Source organism: Columba livia, chromosome 2 (genome assembly GCF_036013475.1).
Source record: "Columba livia isolate bColLiv1 breed racing homer chromosome 2, bColLiv1.pat.W.v2, whole genome shotgun sequence".
Lineage (NCBI taxonomy): Eukaryota > Metazoa > Chordata > Aves > Columbiformes > Columbidae > Columba > Columba livia.
The window spans coordinates 7,782,545-7,804,081 of record NC_088603.1 but is presented as its reverse complement, the minus strand read 5'-3'; the positions used below and the strand labels follow the sequence as shown (position 1 = coordinate 7,804,081).

The 21,537-nt window shown below is 43.4% G+C and overlaps 1 protein-coding gene across 2 annotated transcripts in view; it reads left to right on the top strand.

Moving 5' to 3' along the window:
* The first annotated feature begins 1,460 nt into the window (after window positions 1–1,460).
* The window catches only part of PRKAG2 (protein kinase AMP-activated non-catalytic subunit gamma 2), a 234,603-nt gene continuing 214,526 nt past the window's right edge, over window positions 1,461–21,537 (top strand). Inside the window, exons 1-3 of one of the 2 annotated variants that reach the window (XM_065050424.1) lie at window positions 1,461–2,160; window positions 3,977–4,036; window positions 6,256–6,420. In XM_065050424.1, the coding sequence (XP_064906496.1) occupies window positions 6,361–6,420 (60 nt within the window). In that variant the 5' untranslated portion in view covers window positions 1,461–2,160; window positions 3,977–4,036; window positions 6,256–6,360. Of the gene's footprint in view, window positions 2,161–3,976; window positions 4,037–6,255; window positions 6,421–9,750; window positions 10,650–21,537 lie in introns of those variants that run through there. The other variant, XM_065050423.1, reaches the window with a different exon arrangement.

Here is a 21,537-nt window from a genome sequence, read left to right as displayed (position 1 = left end):
GTATGAATGGTTCTCCTATATTCTTAATTAGTTATATATTATTTAATTACTCTTGTAGTATATGCTAGTCAAAATTCAGATGTGCTAGTGTTCTGATTTGGAGTTAACCAGGCACAAAATGCTTGCTGTTATGATCTCCTAGATATTAAATATCCATTCAGATATTCATAATTTGGGTAATTCTGAATAGCTTATAATTGTACTGTCAGTTCAGATAGTAGAATAATGCTTGGTAGAGCTTCCTACTGTGCATTAGGAGAAGTGTTGATGGGCAGGAAGAAATCTGAGAGGAGAACGATGTCTCTCTCCCCACTTTCAGCCAAGCTGCTGTGGTCTCGTAAGTGCTGACCAGGACACACCGAGACTCTTAGCACCCCTCACCTCAGGATCATCTCCCAGTGGAAATGGGTCTTGTGTGGACCACAGTAGTGCTGGGGCTTAATTAATATATTTCACTCAGCTTAGGGAGACTCTCATTTCCTGCCCATATTTCTATGTATACCAGAAAGTAAAAGAAAATAGTAAGTCCCAGGTTATACATTTCCTGTCATCTGGGAAGCTTGCAGAGATGCTTGCAGAAACACACGCATAAGTTGTTTGCATCTCACCTGATATAGGACTCCCATCTTCTTGTTTCAATGTTCCTCCTGCTATTAATTCTCCTTGAGGCTGCAGGTTCTGTCCCTCTCCTCCAAATGCTTGTGGATTTTCATCTTCTGTCATACAACACTACCACTTTTTCACACTAGGAGCTCTGCTTTGTCACAGGATTTTAGTGGTTCATGACATGAAGTGTTTCCAGACTGAGCCGCTCTCTGAACAAGGAAGGGTGCTGGGAGAGGAGGAGACACGGCCCTTTGCTTGGCCTCAGTGTGACTGTGTCACCCCAGGCAAGCGTCCTCTGTTAGTGACACTAAGGGGATGTCACAGTCCCTTCAGGCATTTAATTTGCCAACAGGTCTCCTGCTGAACACCTGAGGATCTTTGTCTCTAAATTATGGTTCAAGCACATGATCCTTTTTTGGGTTTGCTCTTAGTCTATAGGTGAGAAACATTCAGGGCTGGCATCAGGACATTTTAGGACTTTATTATTACTCTTTACATGCTATTTTGCAATACTTTTCCCTCAGTTCAAGAGGGACAGGGAGCTGCTGGAGAGAGTCCAGCACAGGGCAACAAAGATGCTGAAGGGAGTGGAGCATCTCCCGTGTGAGGAAAGGCTGAGGGAGCTGGGGCTCTGGAGCTGGAGAAGAGGAGACTGAGGGGTGACCTCAGTAATGTTTACAGATAAATAAAGGGTGAGTGTCAGGAGGATGGAGCCAGGCTCTTCTCAGTGACAACCAATGATAGGACAAGGGGTAATGGGTTCAAACTGGAACACAAGAGGTTACACTTAAATTTGGGAAGAAACTTCTTCTCAGTGAGGTGCCAGAGCCTGGCCCAGGCTGCCCAGGGGGGTTGTGGAGTCTCCTTCTCTGCAGACATTCCAACCTGCCTGGACACCTTCCTGTGTAACCTCATCTGGGTGTTCCTGCTCCATGGGGGGATTGCACTGGATGAGCTTTCCAGGTCCCTTCCAACCCCTGACATTCTGTGATTCTGTGATTTTTACCAAGAAGCTGCTTTTCTTTCAGTCTGGTTGGCAGCTGCCTGTCACATATTCCAGCTGGGAGATCTTTCTCCACCAATTCTTGGCCGGTTGTCTCCCCAGCACCTGGCCCTGTCACTTACCCATGGAGGTGTGACATCCTTGGTCTGTACAAGTGGATATAAATTTGACATCTGTTCTTTTCAAGCAGATCTCTTGTATCTCATTCTTTCATGACTCCTGCAGATAATTGCACTCTGTCGATATTTCCTATTGTCTCCCAGACTTTCCCAGCATTTCGTGTGAGCTTCTGACCGTGTCCTCATTCCCTCAAACAAGACATATTCCTGCTGCTTCTGTTTGTTTGACTCCATAAGCTGATTGCCAAATAAGGAGTAAACAGCACAAATGGGAAAGTCAATTTGACTTAAAATAGCATGAATTGAAGACTGTTGTTCTCTGTGCTCTCCCTGCAGTGCTAAATACCCAGAGAGCTGGGAAGACTGACTGCTTTCTGTTGAGAATAATGAAGTCGGCCCAAAATGGGGACCTATTGGTTACCAGTTACGAAGGTAAGAACTATTTATTTTCGTATTGGTTTTATTTTCATGTTATGGGAGCCATTCAGTAGAAAACACACCAGTTGCATGGCCATTATACCTCCGAGAATTCATATTAGTTGTGCCTTGTGCCTTTCATATGTTATTTCACACCCAACCTGGGAAAATTACAACTACAGCCTCTTCATCAGTGACAATACATGATAAAATAATGATTTTTTTTTTTTTATTTTGTATTGCATCTTCAGCATCTAGAATTTCTCCTTGAGCCATTCATTTCCTTTAACTCGCTTTTTATCCTACATATATCTACTGAGCTTATCCACATCTCTAGTTTTAGCTTTTAAATTGTCGTTTAAGACTCTGAACTCCAGGTGCTTTAGAATCATAGAATCATAGATCCATCTTGGTTGGAAGAGACCCTCAGGATCATAGAGTCCAACCATAACCTAACTCTGGCACTAAACCATGTCCCCAAGAACCTTGTCTAAACGCCTTTTAAACCCCTCCAGGGATGGTGACTCCACCACTGCCCTGGGCAGCCTGTTCCAATGCCTGACAGCCCTTTCTGAGAAGCAATTTTTCCTAATATCCAATCTAAACCTCCCCTGGCACAACCCCCTCCATGCTCCAAGCTCCTTTCAGGCAGTTCAGAGATCAGAAGGTCTCCCCTCAGCTCCTGTTCTCCAGCTGAACCCCCCAGGTCCCTCAGCCGTTCCTATGCATAATATGACATAATGAAAATTTTAATAGATAAAAAATTAACAATCTCAATGAAGCTACACTGAATCACACTAACTAGCATCTCTTGGGATGGGTGGGCAGGACCTTTATGTTCTAGGGTCATCTCTAGAAATTTGTTGCACTTCTGATAAGATTTTAGACCATCATTGTAAGAAAAATGATACTTATTTTGAGATATTTCAAAGCAAAAGTTTTTCCTGATGTGAAATAATATTACCGTAATTTTTCCCTGTCATTTTCACCATTTTCTAATGTTGATGGAGAGATTTAAAGTTATTCTCCTGGCTTTAGTATCTCAGGCTGAGTTTAAAAATGAAATGTGTTGAATCTGCACTTCTTACATTATTCCTCTTTTGGAATTCTACCATTGCTATGGTAATGCTCCATCTCCAGTCTTTAACTGGATATATCCATCAGGATCTAACGTTTCCACCCTCTCGGCACAGGTGCAGGACACAGACATCAGGTAGCTTTGTTGTCCTGAGGCCAAGTGGTACAGCAAGGCTTGTAGTAAACCTCTTCTCTCTGAGACCGAGCAGCCATGTCCAAGCTTCCTACTGGGAAAGATCCCTGACCGGCGTTAATTCCTCAGCCATGCCTTGGCAGTGTCTGCCAGAGCTGTAGTTGGCATGAGCCAAAACTCTGCAGAGGCTGTGTGAGCAATTTAACAATACAGACAGTCACAGGACAGTGCTCAGGCCCTTGCCCTGACACCGTTTGGTTTGCTAGTGGAGATGAAAATTCAATTTCTGAGCAACCTTCGATTTCTTTCCAACCTTTCTGAGCCACCTTTTGTTCTTGGGAGATGGCATCTTGGATGTGCATCAAGGCATGCTTCCCACCTGCTCATCGTGCTTATCACACATGCAGAATTATAAAACCAATTTCTGCAGCACCTCAGACAGACGGGATAGCTGAGGATTAAATAATGTGTTGGCATTGGTGCAAGCAAGACTGGTTTGGAAAAACTGTGCTTTTAGTACAAGAGAAATACAATGTATTTATGAAAACAAGAAGTTGCCATTCACCTCACATGCTTTTCTGATGTTTGGATCTCCTTGCATGCGTGTGGTGATACCCACAGATCCTGCCAAGCTGTGAAGGCAAGCGAAGTCTCAGTGTATATTCTGAAGCCATTGTGCAGGTGAGGATTCATATCATCCTGCAGTGTCTTCCGTTTCTCTTCACTCCTCTGTCTCATCCATAAATGATGACTTTCTCACTGGTTCTGATTTCTGGTGCTCTGCTGTTATTAGTTAACACCACGTGAGAAAACATTTGAATTGCTTTATGCAGGAAATACACTTGGCCAGTGCAATTTTGCTTTTCCTAACCAGAGCCTCGCCACTGTCTTTTGGTGGAGGTCAAGTGCAGAAACACTGGTACAGGTATGTTTGGGGACACCTTACCACCAATACCTTGCAGCATAATAGATTTGAACCTAAACACGCAAAAATCATTTTCCTTGTGACCTTCCAGACCATCCCCCCAATTGACTGCTTATGATTGCTTTTGGAAAGCCCCCCTCTTTTTACATCTGCACCTCCAAGCAGTAACAGATGTTTTGGGGCAGCCTCACCCACTTTGCTCCAGAGGAAAGTGTTGTTACTGCCTGTTGTACTGTCTGAGGCCCAACACACCCTATGCCAAGGAATAAATTCTGAGGTTATTGCAGAGAAGGCTCACAGAAAGTGAGTTTGTAATTCTGCAGCTCTCTGAATTCTTCCCAGTTTGCTGGGAAGTGCGTGGAAGTATTTTCAGATTTTTACAGCTGAAAACACTTTTTGTTCTTGTGCCCACACATATCTGATAGAATGATGCCCCTGCCTCCTTTAAATGTGCTTTTAGCTAATGTATTGCATTACACATACTGTTGGAAAAGAAAATGAAAAGCAGACTTCTCTTGAAGCATCTTTGTACTTCTCTGTCTTAATTTGCAGGACTGACAAAAATTGTGCTATATGGTAAACAAGTATCTTTCTACTCGTTTTGCGTATAATCTGCTCTATTCAGTTTTGATTGAGGTTATCTGTCTAACTTGTAGGCCTATGTATGCAAATCAAAAGCACTAAGTATTGTGACTGGTTTACAGGCAGAAATTCTGAATCACAATCAGTACAAAATGCGAAAGAAATTTTCCTTTATCAGTAAGAAGGAAATTAGATGCTTTGTAGAGCTTTGTCCATTTCTTCTGTGATTCTTCAGTCCTAAAAAAAATCTTGAGGCTGAACAGCATCATTCCAATTAATGGAAATTTTTTGGTATATAGAAATTAATGTATTACAAAAACATATTCTTTATCTCAGAAGGTGATTTTGTCATTGGAAGGCTCTCCTGGCTCTTGGAACCAACAGAGGCTGTTTTTCATGTTTGTACCTCATCAGGTCTCCTAGACACTTCATTTCTATGCAGAGATGACAATAAGAGTATTATTTTATTCTTAGACTATAGCAATGCAGATGAGAATCTGAACTTACCTGTCACCACAGCCTACAGAAGAGTGCTGGCATTAATATGAACCATGTGACGGGGTTCAGGTCACGTCACCACGCACACATCTGATTTACTGCAGCTGCATCTGTCCCAGTGGTGTCTGTGCAGCTGCAGGAGGACTGTAGAGCTGTGAAGATGTGCTTCTCTTTCACTTCCTCTCCTCCACTTCGGGTCTGGATGAGGAGACATCTCACTGACTCTGGGGGTGAATGAGGGCAGCAGCTCTGGCGGGACCAGCCCCCCAGCAGAGCTGGTGTGAGCAGGATGCACAGAGCTGTAGGGCAGGATGGCTCAGCTGGAGCAGCAGCTTCCAAACAGCACCATGTGCTGCTGGGCTTCAGGTGAGGAGGGTTTATTTCAGTAATCACTGGTGTACCAGAAGGTGACCAGCAGCCTGGAGAGAGAGCATGACCGCCTGACCACACAACCTCCCTCCTCCAGCATAAACATCTGGCAGTCTTTGCTGCTGTTGTGTTCCTGGGGACCAGAAATTCCTCTCTCATTAACCTCGTTATCTCACCTTACTTCAGTCAGTTAGGCTTTCCTGGCACGCTGGCCATTTCCACTGCACATTTCCCCGTGGAAGACTGTTTTAATTGCAGTTTTGCTGCAAAGAATGCAGTTGAGCTGTCTGCAGGTATTTCCTCATGTTGACTATGTTCTGCTTGACTTGGGAACTGCTCCTGCGCTGTCAGCATGTGGCAGGTGAGAGTGGGCAGAGAGATGTTGGGGTGTGTGTCCTCTCTGGCCTCTACAGAAAAGACATGCACCCTGACACTGCATCATGTTAATTATGTTGTGCTGTTCATTAAGTTAAGGAGCCGCCTTATGCAGCAGGGTTGAACTAAATCTATTAAACGTGTTGAACAGAAACCGAACGATCGACTTTGTGCATGTTCAGAAATATGAGCGGAAAACTGGAGAGCAGAGAAAGATGGAGAACAAAAACAGAAGGATGCGAACGAGAGATGGAATATGAAGCAGAGCAAAAAGGAACGGGGAGAAGAGGAAATGCAGAGACCGACATGGACAAAGGTGAGCATAAAGAAAACAGAGAGAAAAATAGTTGTGATGGAGCATAGCAGGTGCTGGGATACTGGATACCAGTAACAGCCAAGTTACTGGGCATCCAAATTTCAGAATATATTGATATTCAAGGATTTGTCTTTAAATTCTGGAAAGACTTTAAAAAGGCTTGAGAGTCCCAAGTAAGAATATATGTATACACATGCGTAAGAAATAATGTGGCTGATCTGAGAAATTATTGTATTTTTCCTGGTGTAATATAGGCATTATTTATAGTGGGCAATTTAGTCCCCAAAATGGGACATGTGCAGGTCTTAGTGGCTGCAAAATACTTATAGATTGCAAGTGTGAAAAATCTGTGTGAAATGCTCACAGTAAAATTAATCTATGTAGTTTGGAGAGAAAGAACAAGAGTTATATTCATAGGTAGGTTTTTTCTGTAATAAAATGTATAAGCGCTTGGCAATATTACTAAAAACAAACACTAAAGCATTAGCAAAAAATGCTGATTTTAACAAAGATCTAAAACCCACCAGCAACTCACATAATTCTCCCCATGCACCACTCCTTTTACAGACACTTCTTCATTTAAATTCAAAATGTTAAAACCCCCTCTATATACTGCATGTGAAATTTCAGCACAAAAGTTAGCTGGTGACATATTATTTTACTTATGGCAACTACAATCGATACAACCAAGGCTCAAAGCAAAGTTTTATGGCTATTTTATAAACTTAGGAATGCGCTCTGGGAATTTTATCATGGAAAAATTGACTCAACCTGTACTTAAGGAATAAATAGGGCAAGTCCTGTGACGGGGTGTAGTCCAAAACGCACGTGGTACTTCTGCTGAGTTCCAGGTATGGTGCGGTAATGGGGAGCACTCAGGTGGTATTAGGGAGAGGCAAAATATGTGTTTGAGATCTGCTGCTGTCCCCATGAAACCTCTAAGTAGTCAGGGTGATATTTTCAAAAGTATTTTGGTACCCATTTGTTTGTGATTAGTAGTTTAGATATACAATGAAAACATGATTGTTAGTAGGCAAATTGGCAGGATTTAACGCAGAAAAAAGAATTTCAACTCTCTTTAAAAGTACTTATGATGTTGCTTGTTCACGTGATGGCTGCATTTGTCCCCTGAAGATAAAAGCATGGTGTCTTATGGTCTGAAATAATTGGTGTCTCCTTTATTTTATAGCAGGTTCTTACTAACACTTGATTTTATGGGGAGTCAAGCTCCTGAAGTCCAGCAGCTGTAGGAGGATTTTGCCTTTTTTTAGTTATTTGTTTGTTTGTTAAATGTGTCTCTGCTCCTCAGAGCAGCAACGAAAAGTTTAAAAATATGACTAGAGGATCAAGGGTCATATTTGGGACCTTAGAGAACCAAAAGAGAAAAATAGGAATAACCCCACCTTATAGTATTATTAAGGTTATAAATATGCTTAAGGCAATACCGTGATGGGGGAGAGGCTGATTCATGGGGGTTTTTAGGTTTTGGAGTTGTGTTATACTGCCTTTATGTTACTTCCTAAAGCTTATTTTACATTATCTACCATTATTCACATAAAAATCTACCAGAAGAAATTGAATTAATTTAGATTTAAAATACTAAATGTGGAAAATAACTTATTGTGGAAAACAATTTGCATAAATAATGGAATGGATTATATATACAGTAGATTTTATTCCACCTCAGATGTTGGGTAATTTGACAAAGAAGAGCCAGGAGATCTGCTTACAATACCTAGTGCTAAAATCCTCTAAAGAAATTAAACCTTTTTTCCCCCGTTTTTCAACTTTCAAGACCACGCTAGCAAAGAAAAATGTCATGACAGTTTTTTGGTAGACAGGTATATTAGTAATTGTCTCATTTGTTGATTTAAGAGGCCAGATTTTGTTCCTATATCCCTTGGCAGCAGCACTTCACTGGCAGAACAGTTTATATAAATGTTGGTGGAAAGCATCTTACAGACCCCGCTCCTCTTTTTCGGGGGCACCCCCAGGCTGGCCCAGGCACCGGTTACTGATCGGGGAAATTCTCCTTCCTCTGTCCATGTGCCGTTAATATCCCTTTCTGCTCTGGTGACAAAGTTGTTAATCCCTGTTGGTCTCATTTCTGGGTCTGTTTCCTTCCATGACATCCTGTAGGAACCTACAGAACAGTGATATATAAGGTTAAAAAGATAGTTAATATTTTTATTTGATTTTGTGTGGGTTTAGAGAAGTGGCTACAGACTTTATACCTGACCTGGCTTTGCATCTGTTAAATCCTGAGGCTTCATAGGAGGGAAATAAGTCTGAATTCTTGTATTTCTTGAAGATAGCCATCACAATCCTAAATTTTTTCAGAAGTTTTTAATGGAAAACACGTCCCCTTCTCTTCTCAATGCTCATAAATCATTGTTTTATAGAATCCTGTAATATTTCATAGCGGTAATCATGGTGTAGGCTCTGTGAATACGTCCATGCACAGATTCGAACCCAGTTAAAATTTGTGTTTGAATGATGTGATCAAAGGTCTGTGGCTGTAACGGGCTTGGTCTAATCGTCAAATTCAGACAGTTTTAAATGGTGTGGAGATTGTGTAAGGAAGAAGAGTCACTTCCAGAACAAAAACTCCTACTTTGATCCACAATGTATAAAAAACACTTGCAGTTTTAAGGCAAAGACATCTCTCTGCTGTCCAAAAATCTCAGCCCTGACAGCGCTCCTGGGCTGGCACTGCTGTGGTTTTGCTCTGTAGCTCCCAAACGCCAGCAACCAGTGAAGCCACAGGTGAAACACATTTTTGAAAGTTTTTAATTTTCTGATACCCTGTGACGCCAAAATCGTTTGCCCGCCGGCTGTCATCTGCTCGGCTGAATTGGCATTCGCGTTTGAAGGCTTTCTGGAGGGAAGGAGCGGAAAAACCGATGTTCCAAGGGTGGGCTGGGGCCCTCCTGGCCTTGGCGCAAGTTTCCTGGCAGCAAGGGGGCAGCAGCCCCGGGGTTTTGCCCCGCCCGAGTGAGCGGGACAGGGGCGTCGGACAGGTCCCGGTGCCCAGCGCCGGCCCCGGGGCTGCGGGGCCAGAGCAGCAGCCGGGCTGGGGCTCTGCACAGCTGGGCTCGGCTCCGCAGGGCCGGGTTGGGCTCCGCAAAGTCGGGCTGCGGCTCTGCACAGCCGGGCTGGGCTCTGCAGAGCCGGGCTGCGCAGCAGTGCTGCTGGCGCGGGAGCGCTACGGGGTGGGAAGGGGCTGCTTCTGGGGAAAATAATCCTCCTTTAGGGCACGACCGGGAGAAATCCCGGGGGGAGGGAGGGGAGGAATCAGCCTGTGAGGTCGGGAGGGAAGGGAACCGCGCCGCCTGTGTGTTTTTGGCAAGGTGAAACCCAGCCTTTTCGCCCACGCCCGTGCTCCAGCAGCCCGGAGGATGCGGGCGCAGCCCCAGCTCCAATCTCCGCTCCCCAAGGGGCCAGCGGGGCGGCCCGCACCCGCGGAGAGCCGCGGGGAACAGCCGCGCTGGGCTCGTTGTGCACTTCCTGGCGAGCCGGCCGGGGCTCTCGGCACCGCCCGGGCACCTCCTCCCGCCCGGGCCGGGCTCCCCTTTGGGCTCCGCGGGGCAGCGCTCGCCCGCGGGGCGCGGAGCCGGCCCGGCCCGGGACATCCGCGCTCCTCCGCGCCCCCCGCGGCCGCCGCTCTGCCGGGAGCCTCGCCCCAGCGCCTTCCCCTTTTTGGGTTTTTGTGGCGTTTGAGCGGTTTGGGGGTTGTTTTGTTTTTTCCCCTCTCTTTCGGGGAGAGCGCGGCCGGGCTGGGCGAGGGGAAGGAAACTTTCTCACCCCCCAGGATGCTCCGGATATTTTTAAAAGGGCGGAAGAGTGAGAGAGGGAGCAGCGTTTGTAAGGGCATCTCATACTCTTGAGAAGGTCCCTCCTGACACCTCGCTGCGGGGATTAAAGGCCGGAGCTGGAGAAACTCCTCCCCTTTCCTCTGCTTCTCCCATCCTCCCCCCCAACCCCAATTTCCTAAGGCCATTTAAAAAAAAAAAAAAAAAAGAAAAAAAAAGAAAAAGAAGCTTTGGAGTAACTGCGGCCGGTGGGACGGTGGGGTGAGGTGGAAGAGGAGCCTCCCCCTCCAGATCCAACGCCCAGCACCACGCCGGGGTGCAGGGATGGGAAGCACTGCCATGGACAAGAAGAAAGATGCCTCCAGCAGCAAGAAAAGCTCCAGCCAGAAGAAACTCATGTTGCGAGTGCACATCCCTGTAAGTAGCTGCTTGCTCTTCCTCCCCTTCGGCAGCTGGCGTGGCTTGGGCGCTGGAGCTTGTTTTTCTCTGACATGTAGCGCAGCAAAAGGCAGGGAGAGGTGTTTCCTGCTGCTGAGGTCTGGAATTTGGGGGATGCCAGGCTGGGGTGCAGCCTGTGCAACAGGCAAGTCCTCCACACCTGGGGTGGGTTGGAGCATGGGGGGCTCCCCTGGCCCGTGGCACCGGGCTGTGAGGATAAATTGAGCTGCACCACTGCTCCCCTGCCCTGGGCTGTGGGTTTGGGTCAGTGTGTCTCACCCCGATCACACACAGACTCGCAGTACGGTTTAGCAAAATGTCTGTTCACCCCCACATGCTGGGCTCGACATCCCCAGGTTTGGCTCTGGGAACTGTCCGTGCCTTGTGGCTGAATCAGTGTTTAAACAGACTCTTCCCCCTCTCAGGACTAATCCACAGCTGAATTTCTGGGGCTGGGGAACACAGAGCTCACTCAGATTTGGACACAAGCTGTCTGTTTATTGCCGAAAGGACAGTTGTATTGCCAAGGTGGAGCAGAGCAGTGAGCCGCGCAGCCTGTGCACTTACTCTGATTTGTTTTGTATGTTCACGCTGTAAAGAAACATGTAAGAAACTATAGTGTATAGATACAGAATAACCTCAGAACAAAACTCTCTCTCTTCCCAGTGAGTACTAAAAGGTTGGCTCTGTCTCCAGAGTTTACATACCTTCCAAAACTTTATTTTCTTTACTATTAGAATGTTCTTGTTATCTATGTAAGTATTTAGTTTTTAATTCTCAGTCCCGCTGTGCTTTTGGTTTCAGTGCTTCTGTCAAGAAATGGCAGAGTCCCTGTATCCTAGTGCAATCTGTTTTGTGTGGTGTTTGTTTTTTGGTGTTTTTTTGTTTGTTTTGTTTTTTAAATCTCAGTATGTGAAAGTGGGAAGCAGTCCCACACATCTCTGCCAGGCCACCAGGGAGCAAAATGATGTTTCTGGTTCTAAATTTTTCATCTGCTTTAGGGAAGAATAAGAAGGCAAAGTGAATTTATTAGGTGTCTTGAGCATGTGGAATAAAAAGGAGGAGAAATACATGGTTCTTCTGCAGATTTTGTTTTTCTCTGGAGAGGAATGCAAGCCCAGGAGCCTAAGCCAAGCTTCTGGAGCTCTGAGTGCATTTAGTAGGAGAAAAGGGGCTGTTTCTGCTAACATGGATATTGCCTGTGCATTTGTGACAGGACTTTTTAGGTGATAATCTTTGCCATGTTACCAGTAGTACTTGAGAATAGGGATGTAAAATATCAAGAAAGTAAAATGTACCGCACCAAAGCGTGACTCACCTTGACACTTTATTCCTTTTTATTCTTTTCCACCCTGTCTACTGCATTGTCTCTGCCATCTCTTTCTGTAGCCCCCAGCTCTGACTCGGTCTAGCTGGGGACTTCTGTGCAGCTGGATCTCCACATCTGCTCCGAGAAGCTGCATCTTCTGCTTGCTGAAGAGCCACAGGTAGCTTAGGAGATGCTGTGGTTGCTGCAGGATTTTACAGGGTACATCTGCTGCTCTTGAAATACCTTCTGACCACCAGATAACTCTGACCAACCCAGTATTTTTCCCTATTTTTTGGTTGTGAAGCTAAGGTGGAACAAGTACCTAAATAATTTGTTCACACTTAAGAATTATTGACAGAGGAAGGCTGATGCATTTTCTTAATTGCCTCCCTAAGCCCATAGACAGCCTCACTTCATGAGTGTTGCCTTAGTTCTGTCTTGGAGCATCATTAGTAGTGGGCCATAATTTTTCATGTTCGCTAATCTCTTGGCCTCTTTGCGATGCAGTTTGTCACTAGGTAGTGGTAGTTATTCAGATACGAGCCTGCAAATGCCTGATATTGCACTGAAGTTGACACAAATTTTACTGTTCACCCAGTTGGAAGCAATTCAAGATTTGATAACAAGGTAACACCTTCCATCCCTCCTCTCCCTCCCCAGAATATGATCCTTGTGTTCCATTCTGCATCATTCCAGCATTCCTGAAATGGACTATTCGGCCCAGGATCTTTCAGGTTGTACTCCCATTTTTGGTGGTTTTCTGTTATCTGGCAGAGTTTAAATATGACTTTGCCATAAGAAAGAACATTTTTCTCATTCTCCTCATTTGACAGTGGAATCTGCATTTGAAAAGATCCATTTAGACTGTTGTTTTTTCTCTTTCATAATGTTTTCTTGGCTGTTGTTTTGAAGCATCATTCCTATTATTTCAGTGGCGCCTGTCACTGTAGCTGTAGTTATCAAGGGAGCTTTCACCAGACGGTAATTTTTATTTTGTTCATCCTCTTCTTTGTTTTGCTGTGAGATCGTGTTTATTGCTGAGACATGTAATTCTTGCTCATTGAGATCTTCAAATTAGGAACAAGAGAAGGACTAGCAAGGTCTGAGTAGGAGGGGGGAGAGGAGTCAATTCTGAAAGAGGAAACAGTGGGACAGAAAGGTACTGTTGTGATGCAGACTATCCTAAAAAGTACTTATTAGTCACGTAGAAATGCTGACGGAAAAAGTAATGACAAATATTGTGCAAAAAAAAGGTGATTATTGCAAAATATACTACAATTAGGTTAGAGGATTGTGGAGTAATAGGCATGTCTGGAAAGAAAGTTGTGTGGTTTGCTTCCCTCTCCCACATATTTGTATTTTTTCGGGTTTGCCTGCGACAGTGGGAAAAAATAAATCCATTTAAGAAGGCTGGTTTTGTGCCTTTCAACACTTGAGGGCATTTCTCAGGTGCACCTTTCTCAAGCAGGAACAAGACATGATACAAAATGTCTGGAAACGCTCTGTTTTCACCTTCTTTCTGTGCTCGGTCTCCTCGGGTGCAAGTGGGTGGTGTCCAGCCCTTGCTTCTGGGAACAGTGGGAGACCACCACGTTCCTGCCAGCTGGGTTTCTAGGTGCTCTCCACTCGTCATTCAGTGGCCAAGAGGAAAGTGGAGGCTGCTGTATTCTGTGAGCACAGCAGGGAAGCATTTGCTAAATTGCTGGACTGATTGAACAGCTTTTTGTTTCTTTTTCTCTGTTTTTTTTTTTTTTTTTCCCTTTTTTTCTTCTCAAATACACTACTAACAAGCTAGTAATTTAGATGGACCATAATAAAATTGCAGGAGCTTTTGTAAAGTAGAGGTCATATCAACCTCCATCTTTCCCAGCAGCATATTCTGAAGTCTGGAAATTAGAGATGCCTAAATGGAAATGTCTGGTCCAAATATCCCCGCAAGCTGCTACAGATTTAGACAGAAACCTTTGCTCCCTAGATGCATCACAGCTGTAATATGAAGACATTAACATTATAGAATTCCTTTTTAAGCCATTAGAAGATAATGCTTGCACATTACTTTGAACATTTTCAAAACTCTATTCTGAGATGGGATGCAATTGTCTGCTGAGTAGGAGTCCACAGCGGTGAGATCAGAGTGTTCTTTTGTCATCTTGCAAAATTGATCGGTACTAACGTTAACGTTACCATTGTCATCCTGTCTGCTCATGCTTACATGAATTTCAGCCGGGATAATGCAGTGAGTGCCAGCAAAGTTGTGTTGTGTTTACAGCAGTACAACCGAGGGCAGAACCTGTCTCAAGAGCTTCACCATGGCAAGTGCCAAGCACCTGCTGCTCCCAGCACGTGGGAATTGCAGAACCTCAGCACTTGCTTGGATTTTTCCCAAATACTCACAAGGTGACTTTTTATTCAAAAGTACAAAGAGATTTTTTTTCACAATAAAATAACGTCTGCAAATTAATATAAAACCCTATTTCAGTGTTACCTCTGGTATTAACACTTCATCCCTGACAGAGTTGAAGCACTGGAAGGATGCTCTTGGAGATCGTGACCCTTCGTTTTCAATGCCACACAAACTAACAGATCTGCACACTTTCTCCCATTTCTTCATGAGCCTTTGTCATTTGGAACGGACTCCTCAATGTGCAAATTTACTGCTGTTTCCAGGCCTGTTGTTATGTCAGGATGCCAGGCTGAAACATCAGATGGCTTCAATATTTCTAACCAAAGAGATGACAATGGTGCTCTTGACAGCTAATGTTGGCTTAGTCCCCTCCATCTTGCTTTCCACACTTGCAAAGTCATTAGTGGTTGCATGCTTAATAAATCACTGTGAAATGATTTTGTTCTGGCACAGTTTTTGCAGAGTGCTTCTTGTCTCCTGGTCATTGCTGGGTGGGCTGATGAGAACAGCACTTCAGTCTAAGGTTTGCTTTAGGAAGCCACAGATGGGAAACAAGCTGGTCAATTATTTTGAAGGAGATGAAGGAATAAGCTTCCAATGTGATCTAGAAATTAAAAAAATGTTTGTTTTCTTGGGAAAAGGAGGTGGGGTGAGAGGCAGACAGAGGAGAGAGACATGTTTCCTTAAAATTAAATCTGCAACTGTCCTCCCCTGTGCTCTCATAGGGCAGACTCTGAGTTGTCCTGAGCCTCTGTGGCCTTGAAGTTTAAATTTGGATTCCTCCCTAAAGAGCTGATATATCAAGGATCTGAAAGGGCAGGAGGTATTTGCTCAGGAGCTTTGAGATGGCACTTTGAATCTGTCTGATGGAAAACAAAGAAAAGATTCATGTTTGCGGTTGTAATAGCTGCCACTGTAACTAAAGCAGCTCTCCGCCTTTTCGGTTTCAAAGCATAATGCAAAGTGGTCATCAGCTTATTGAAAAGTACTGTTTTTTTAAAGCATCGCTGTTTTTGTTAGGAGATTTTGCTCCTAAATGGTCTCATCCAACCTGTGAATGCTGTGAGGCCCGTGAGCTCAGAGGAACATGAATTTCCTTGGAAGAATAAGTCATGAATGCAGAAGAAACCTCACAGAAATGTGGACGGTGAGACTCTTGGCCTCCTGGAAGGTGACTCACACCATTACTGAAACAGAAGAAAATGTCTTGCTCCTAGAAAAATCAGGAGCAGAGTGGAAAGTCATGATCTCCACCTGGCAGGTTCCAGTGCCTGTTCACAGACCCGCAAAGTTCAGCCTGTGCCCAGTTTTCACCTGGGCACCACATGGCATTCAAAGGAGCTGCTCAGATGCAACTGAAAGCAGAATTTGACCTGGAGAACCGGATTTAACATTTTGTCGCTGCTATGGACAGTCATGTGTTGGCTCAGCATGGAGTAGGAAAGAGCCAAAACTGTATCAGCGTGGCTGTTGGTGGACCAAGTTATGGATATTAATGTTGAGTGAAGTACCACATATAATTCTCATCCCTTTGAAGAGGAGCTGAGTTTATATCAAAAGCCATCTCATGCGTAGGGAATAATGAAAGAGCAGAGTTGGTCACAAGAGAAATGAAGCATCACGATGACATCAGTAGCAGACCGGAGATGTCATAGAATCTGTCTGGCTGTCACAGAAATAAACCCTTTGTGGGTGACATTACCCTGGCCTGATCACCAGGCTTCAACAATTATCCTGCTTTCAGGGCCTGATCTGGTTGCAGAAAACTGCTGTCTCAGTTTCCTACTATTGTTTGCACTGTAGATGCACCACAGAAAGTATTATGCTGTAACAAACAGGGAGACTTACGCATGTCTTCAAAGCCAAAAGGAAAAAGCAGCTTGAATGGAGCATGTTTTTTCTTCTGGAAAGGAGAACTTCTGTACACACATCAATATAAGATGCCATCAATAACTATACAATATTATTGGTGGTTTGGCAATACAGTGTTGCACTACTACTGTATTATTTCTTGTGCCAGCAGTGAGTTGACACACTGGTGTGTATGAATATTTCTACTGCAGACTGGTTTTTGTGTTTATTCTTTAGGTGTTTGCAGGAACTGGAATATTATGCTTCAGTTTAGTGTTTGCATCTGCAATACTGTCTCTCTTAAATCACTTGCATATAGCTACATTTGCAAACTTTAAAGCATGAAAGCATTATTTATGCAGTAGAGAACCAGAACATAACATGGTATTTCAGTTTTTGACATTGAGGATTCATAGAATGGTATGTCATGTCCTTTAAACTTTCATATAATTTAGCATGACAGTAAATTACATTATGTAAGCGTGACTTAGTGGGATGCAAAGCAAATGCATTGCAGTATATGTTTCATGGTTGTCATTTATATAACTCGCCATGATTGTTCAGACCTTCTGGTCATTATTGCAAAAGGTGCCTGTGACCTTCTGCTCCAAAACCAGAACCCATGTCATAAGCTGAAGACTTAACCTGTTTCTGCAGTCAGAGTGGTAGAGCTATCTGCCCTTTTTAAGCTGCTGGAGAACACGTTCATAGATCTGGAGTTTCATTAGGAGGAAGTGTGTACACTATAAGCATTATCTGCCATGTTATAAAGCCTTTATCATCATTTATTCACGGCAGGCATTGTGCAATTTTCAGTTATCTTTTCACACTTGTAATGCTGCTGGAACAATGAAAATGAGAAAATACTCTGATTCTGCAAGCTGAAGAAAGAAAAGCTGAGCGATCAGAGTGCTGGCTTATAGCACTACAAAACACGGGATTTTCCTGCTCAGCTGTAGACTTACTAGTGGTCTTTTATGAATCACTGATGTTCAGACCTGGTTTGTGGAAGCCACGTGAATGTTGATGCCTTTAGAAAACTTTAGAAACATGTTTTCTGAGGAATTAGAGAAATCAATACTTGGTGAGCTAGAACAGGGCTAAAATTTGAATCCAAGGATGAAGAAACCTTGCAATGAAGACACATCTCCTCAGGAAAGGTGTAGTTGTAGTTGTAAGAATGTGATGGACTAAACAGGTTCCATCAGCACTGCCTGTAACCTGTCTAGTGGAAGAAATGGGTTGTTTGCTGCAGGCCACTTACTTTCAATGGACTCTACATGGAAACTGGAAAAGACATCTGGAATTATGGACAGAATTCTGAAGTGTATCGCAATGACTCTGTTTTTGCTACCCAGCCATAACATTGGACAAGTTTCCACAGATTCAGGACAGTTATATACCTTTAAACAGGTGTATATTTAATATGTTTGCTAAGCCTGTGTTGTCTTGCTTTTGGTGGTGTGGCCTTTAGAAGGTATAGCTGCTAACAAGTGTTTTTTACAGGACCATGGGATAGTTGAGGTTGCAAGAGATTGTCCTGTCTCATCCTCCTGCTGACTCTGTGGTCATCTGGAGCAGGTTGCTCAGGAGTGTGTCCCATCAAATTTTGAGTATCTCCAACGATGGAGACTGCACAGCTTCACTGCTCTGAAGGAATGCATTTGGGCAAGGGAAACTCTTTGAGACTAAATATTGTTCAGCCACTACACAGGCACATTGAATTTAGCTCCACCGTTGGTTGGATCTTGTCCCAAAGTGTAGTGTCCATCTGGGGAGAGAAACTGGATTTGGCCATGTGGTGTAGAGACTTCTGGGAAAAGTGTGCTCCGAGATAGGAGTAGAAACTGGACACAATGGTCCCACCAAGGTGTGCGGAAGAAGGGGACAGTGAGGAAGACATAGAAAAGGTGCTTAGTCAGTGCTATCGCAATGTGCATGGGAGCTTGCCAGCTCCTCAGCAGAGCGTTGCGTCTTCTGGAATGTGGCTTTCATCATGCGTTGTCATTCCTTCTGCATAAATTAATTAGAGGGGGATTTGCTGTTACTGAGTATTAATCACGGCTTCTGTGTTGGAAGTATGACCTAAACCAAGAGGCATGAGGAAAGTCAGTTCAGGGACAAGAGCACTAAATCATCACTTACCTATCTGAAGCTCTGCCTGCTGTATTGCCTGAGGTGCAACAAAGTAAAGTCCTTGACGTAGGCTTTGCATTGAGGAATAACTGAAGCTCGAGGTCCATAAAGAGTATTCCACACACAAAGTACAAAAGAATAATATTCTTTTGTCTCGCTTTTTCATTTTTTTAACATTGTGACTAGTAAACTATGACCTATTTTCAACTCATTGCTCTGCGGCATTGAGATACAGAAGCATCTTATGGGATGACTGAACGCTGTTGAGCTGGAAATCTGTGCATGTGTAAGCATACATGTGTTAGTGAAGAAAAAAATCTCTGAAGTATATAAAGCCTTGGCAGATGTTATAGACTAGAGTAGTGTGAGTGGAAACGATGTTGTCCCCGCAGTCCTGATATTCAGGTAGATGGCTGGAGTTTAAGCAACTTGCTCCATGTTGTACAGGAGTGTCACCATTTGACTCACCAAGTTTTGAGACCTAGTTTAGTTAACAATAAGCCCATTCTTCTTCTTATGGTATTTGGCCCATAAGGATCCGTGTACAAGCTCAGCCTAAGTCAGCAGTGACAGTAAGTATTTCCCCTTTTGCTTTTTGAAAATACGTGTAAAGTGGAAGGATTGCAGTCTAATGTCTATAGACAGTCATGTCATTTCCTAGAATAACACTGTTAGGATGCTTTTGGCAGTTTGGTGAGAAAGACCAAGAATTGACGATATTAGATAAATTAGAGGAGACTAATTAACTTCCAGCATCTAAAGTGCTACTTCAACGAGTGTGCCAGATCATCACTCCCTCCATGAAACCTGTGAAACGTTAGCCTTTTTATTTTCTGAATAGCTGCTGGCACATCAGTTGTAGAGTTCTTAAAATGAGGTATCTGCAGCCATTTAGCTAGTGGTAAAATATATATATATATATATATGGGGTTTGGGACATCTGAAATAGCACTTTACCAGCCACTTTCAACCTACAGCACCCTCCAAAGAGTTTTCGGGCATCACGTCTCCATTCCTGCACTCCACTGAGTTTTCCTTCCAGTTGGTGGGGCTGGGCATTCCCCAGTACTGCTGCCAGCTATTGCAGGAGAGGGAATACCCGTGTGGTCTCAACACTATTCTTCTTGGATACTCCTTCCACTAATGTTAGATCAACTCGTTCTTTATGGGAAAACCAAGAGCTTCTGCCGCCTGAAAAGTTGAGCCAACATTATTCATAAACGTAAGATTTACAGCCTGGAATGAATGGGAGGCAGAAGATGTTATTCAGCTATTCTCTTTGCCCTTTTATTTAGCTAGTTGATGTTAAGGGTAAATACTAATTTAATAGACTTCTTTTAGTTGGGTGATGATTAATTATACATTTTCCTTTTTTTTGAGAATGACTGTACACACTCTATGCTATGCAGAGGCAGGAGAGTACATGCCAGCATTTTTCTTTGTAAAGTAATAGCAGTAATTCAAAATCTGTGGTTACTTCAATTCTTTTTCCTGCATTGTGTGCTTGAAGAGTTCTGGCTCCTCTCACGGTGGCAGACCTGTGGAGGCATCATCAGCTGGCATGCAAAAGCTGCTGTTAAATGAGCTCTTTGGATTTTCAGCTGTAAAACACCGAGTCGGTAAAAAGCAACATGCCTTATTTAACCGTGCATGGCACTGGGTTAGTCTCCATTACTTAGTAAGACAAGAATGTTTTTCACCCAGTATTCACCAGCTGTCCTGGTGGACCTCAACCAATAGTTACCAAGGCCACACAAGCTCCTGTTCCTCAGTTTGGCTTTATCGACAGACTGTGTGCATCCTCCTGTCCCACTGCGATGCTGGATAAAACATGTTGCTTTACAATCCCTTCTTAGTTAGCCAACATGTTTTATTTTCCTGGTGTGCGTTGCCAGATAAAACCAATGAGTGGTAACTCGGTAAGCCTTGGTGACTTGTTCAGTTTTCATGTCCATCTGTCTACAATCTGAGATCCAAAAATCTCAGAAGGACAGATGACTCAAGGTTACTTGAAATGCCATTCACAAGATTAATCCTAGAGAAAAAACAGTAGGTGGTAAGAAGCCTCGTAGTTCAGAGACACGGGATTTTCAAAAGAATTTAGGCTCTTGAGGTCCCTTTGCAGTATCTGAAGATACTACTAGTCCACCTGCATCAGAGTGTCCTCAAATACACTTGAAAATCAAGCTTTACATCTTTCAAGATGTCATTCTTCCCCCTCTGCTATTTATATTTGCGTTACAAAACAGAAGCTGATTTTCCTACATTTTCCATTCCCAATAACGTTCTCTTGCACCCGATAGCTAAAATGGAAAAAATACCCAACAAAACCAAACAACCAAAAAACCCAAGTAAGAAACCTGTTTTCTACAGAACAAAGATTGAAGGTAATACCAGGAGGTAATTTGGGAAGAGATAAATAGCAGCTGTTCTCTTGGTGATAAAGACTGAAAGTAATACTGATACTTAGTGAGACTTGAGTGACACAATTAAGTCCACGTTCTACATTATGTATGACTGCAAGTGACCAATTGCTACACATGATAAAAACTTCAGAAAGAAACTCCTTTTCTGCTCACTTCAACTTTTCAATGTACCTTGAGAAAAAGCTGCACTCATTTAAAATTTGATAGCATTTTTTATTTATATATATTTTTTTTTGCCTGCACAAACCTTTAAAATGTGTTGCGAACAACCGTAGGCATTTGATGTGTTTATATTTACTGTGGATAGTTAGATCAAAATTACTATCAAATATAAATAATTTAAAAAGAAAAATCAATTTCTCTGCCATAATCGGGATATACGTTTTGTCAGCATGTTTCTGAAGCAGAGGTATTTGGAATTAAAGGTATTTGGAGTTCTATGGATCATTGTCAATATTGCTGCTTGTTGTAAAACAAGCTTTTGGCCTTGACCGTATTTGGGTTGAAGTGACCGAGAAAGAGACACACATGTAAATAGGGACGAGCAGTAATAGCAGTGATCAGAATCTGCATTTTGAGGGGTGTTGGAACACACAAGCTGAACATCTGGGGACATCTGTCTGGGAATCACCTTCTCCTGGAGGAACAGTAAAATCTTATTTCTCTGGACTTAAGCAACAAAATGAGAGGAAATTTAAAGTATTCACTCCAAGGAAATACTGATTTTCAGAGAAGATGTTT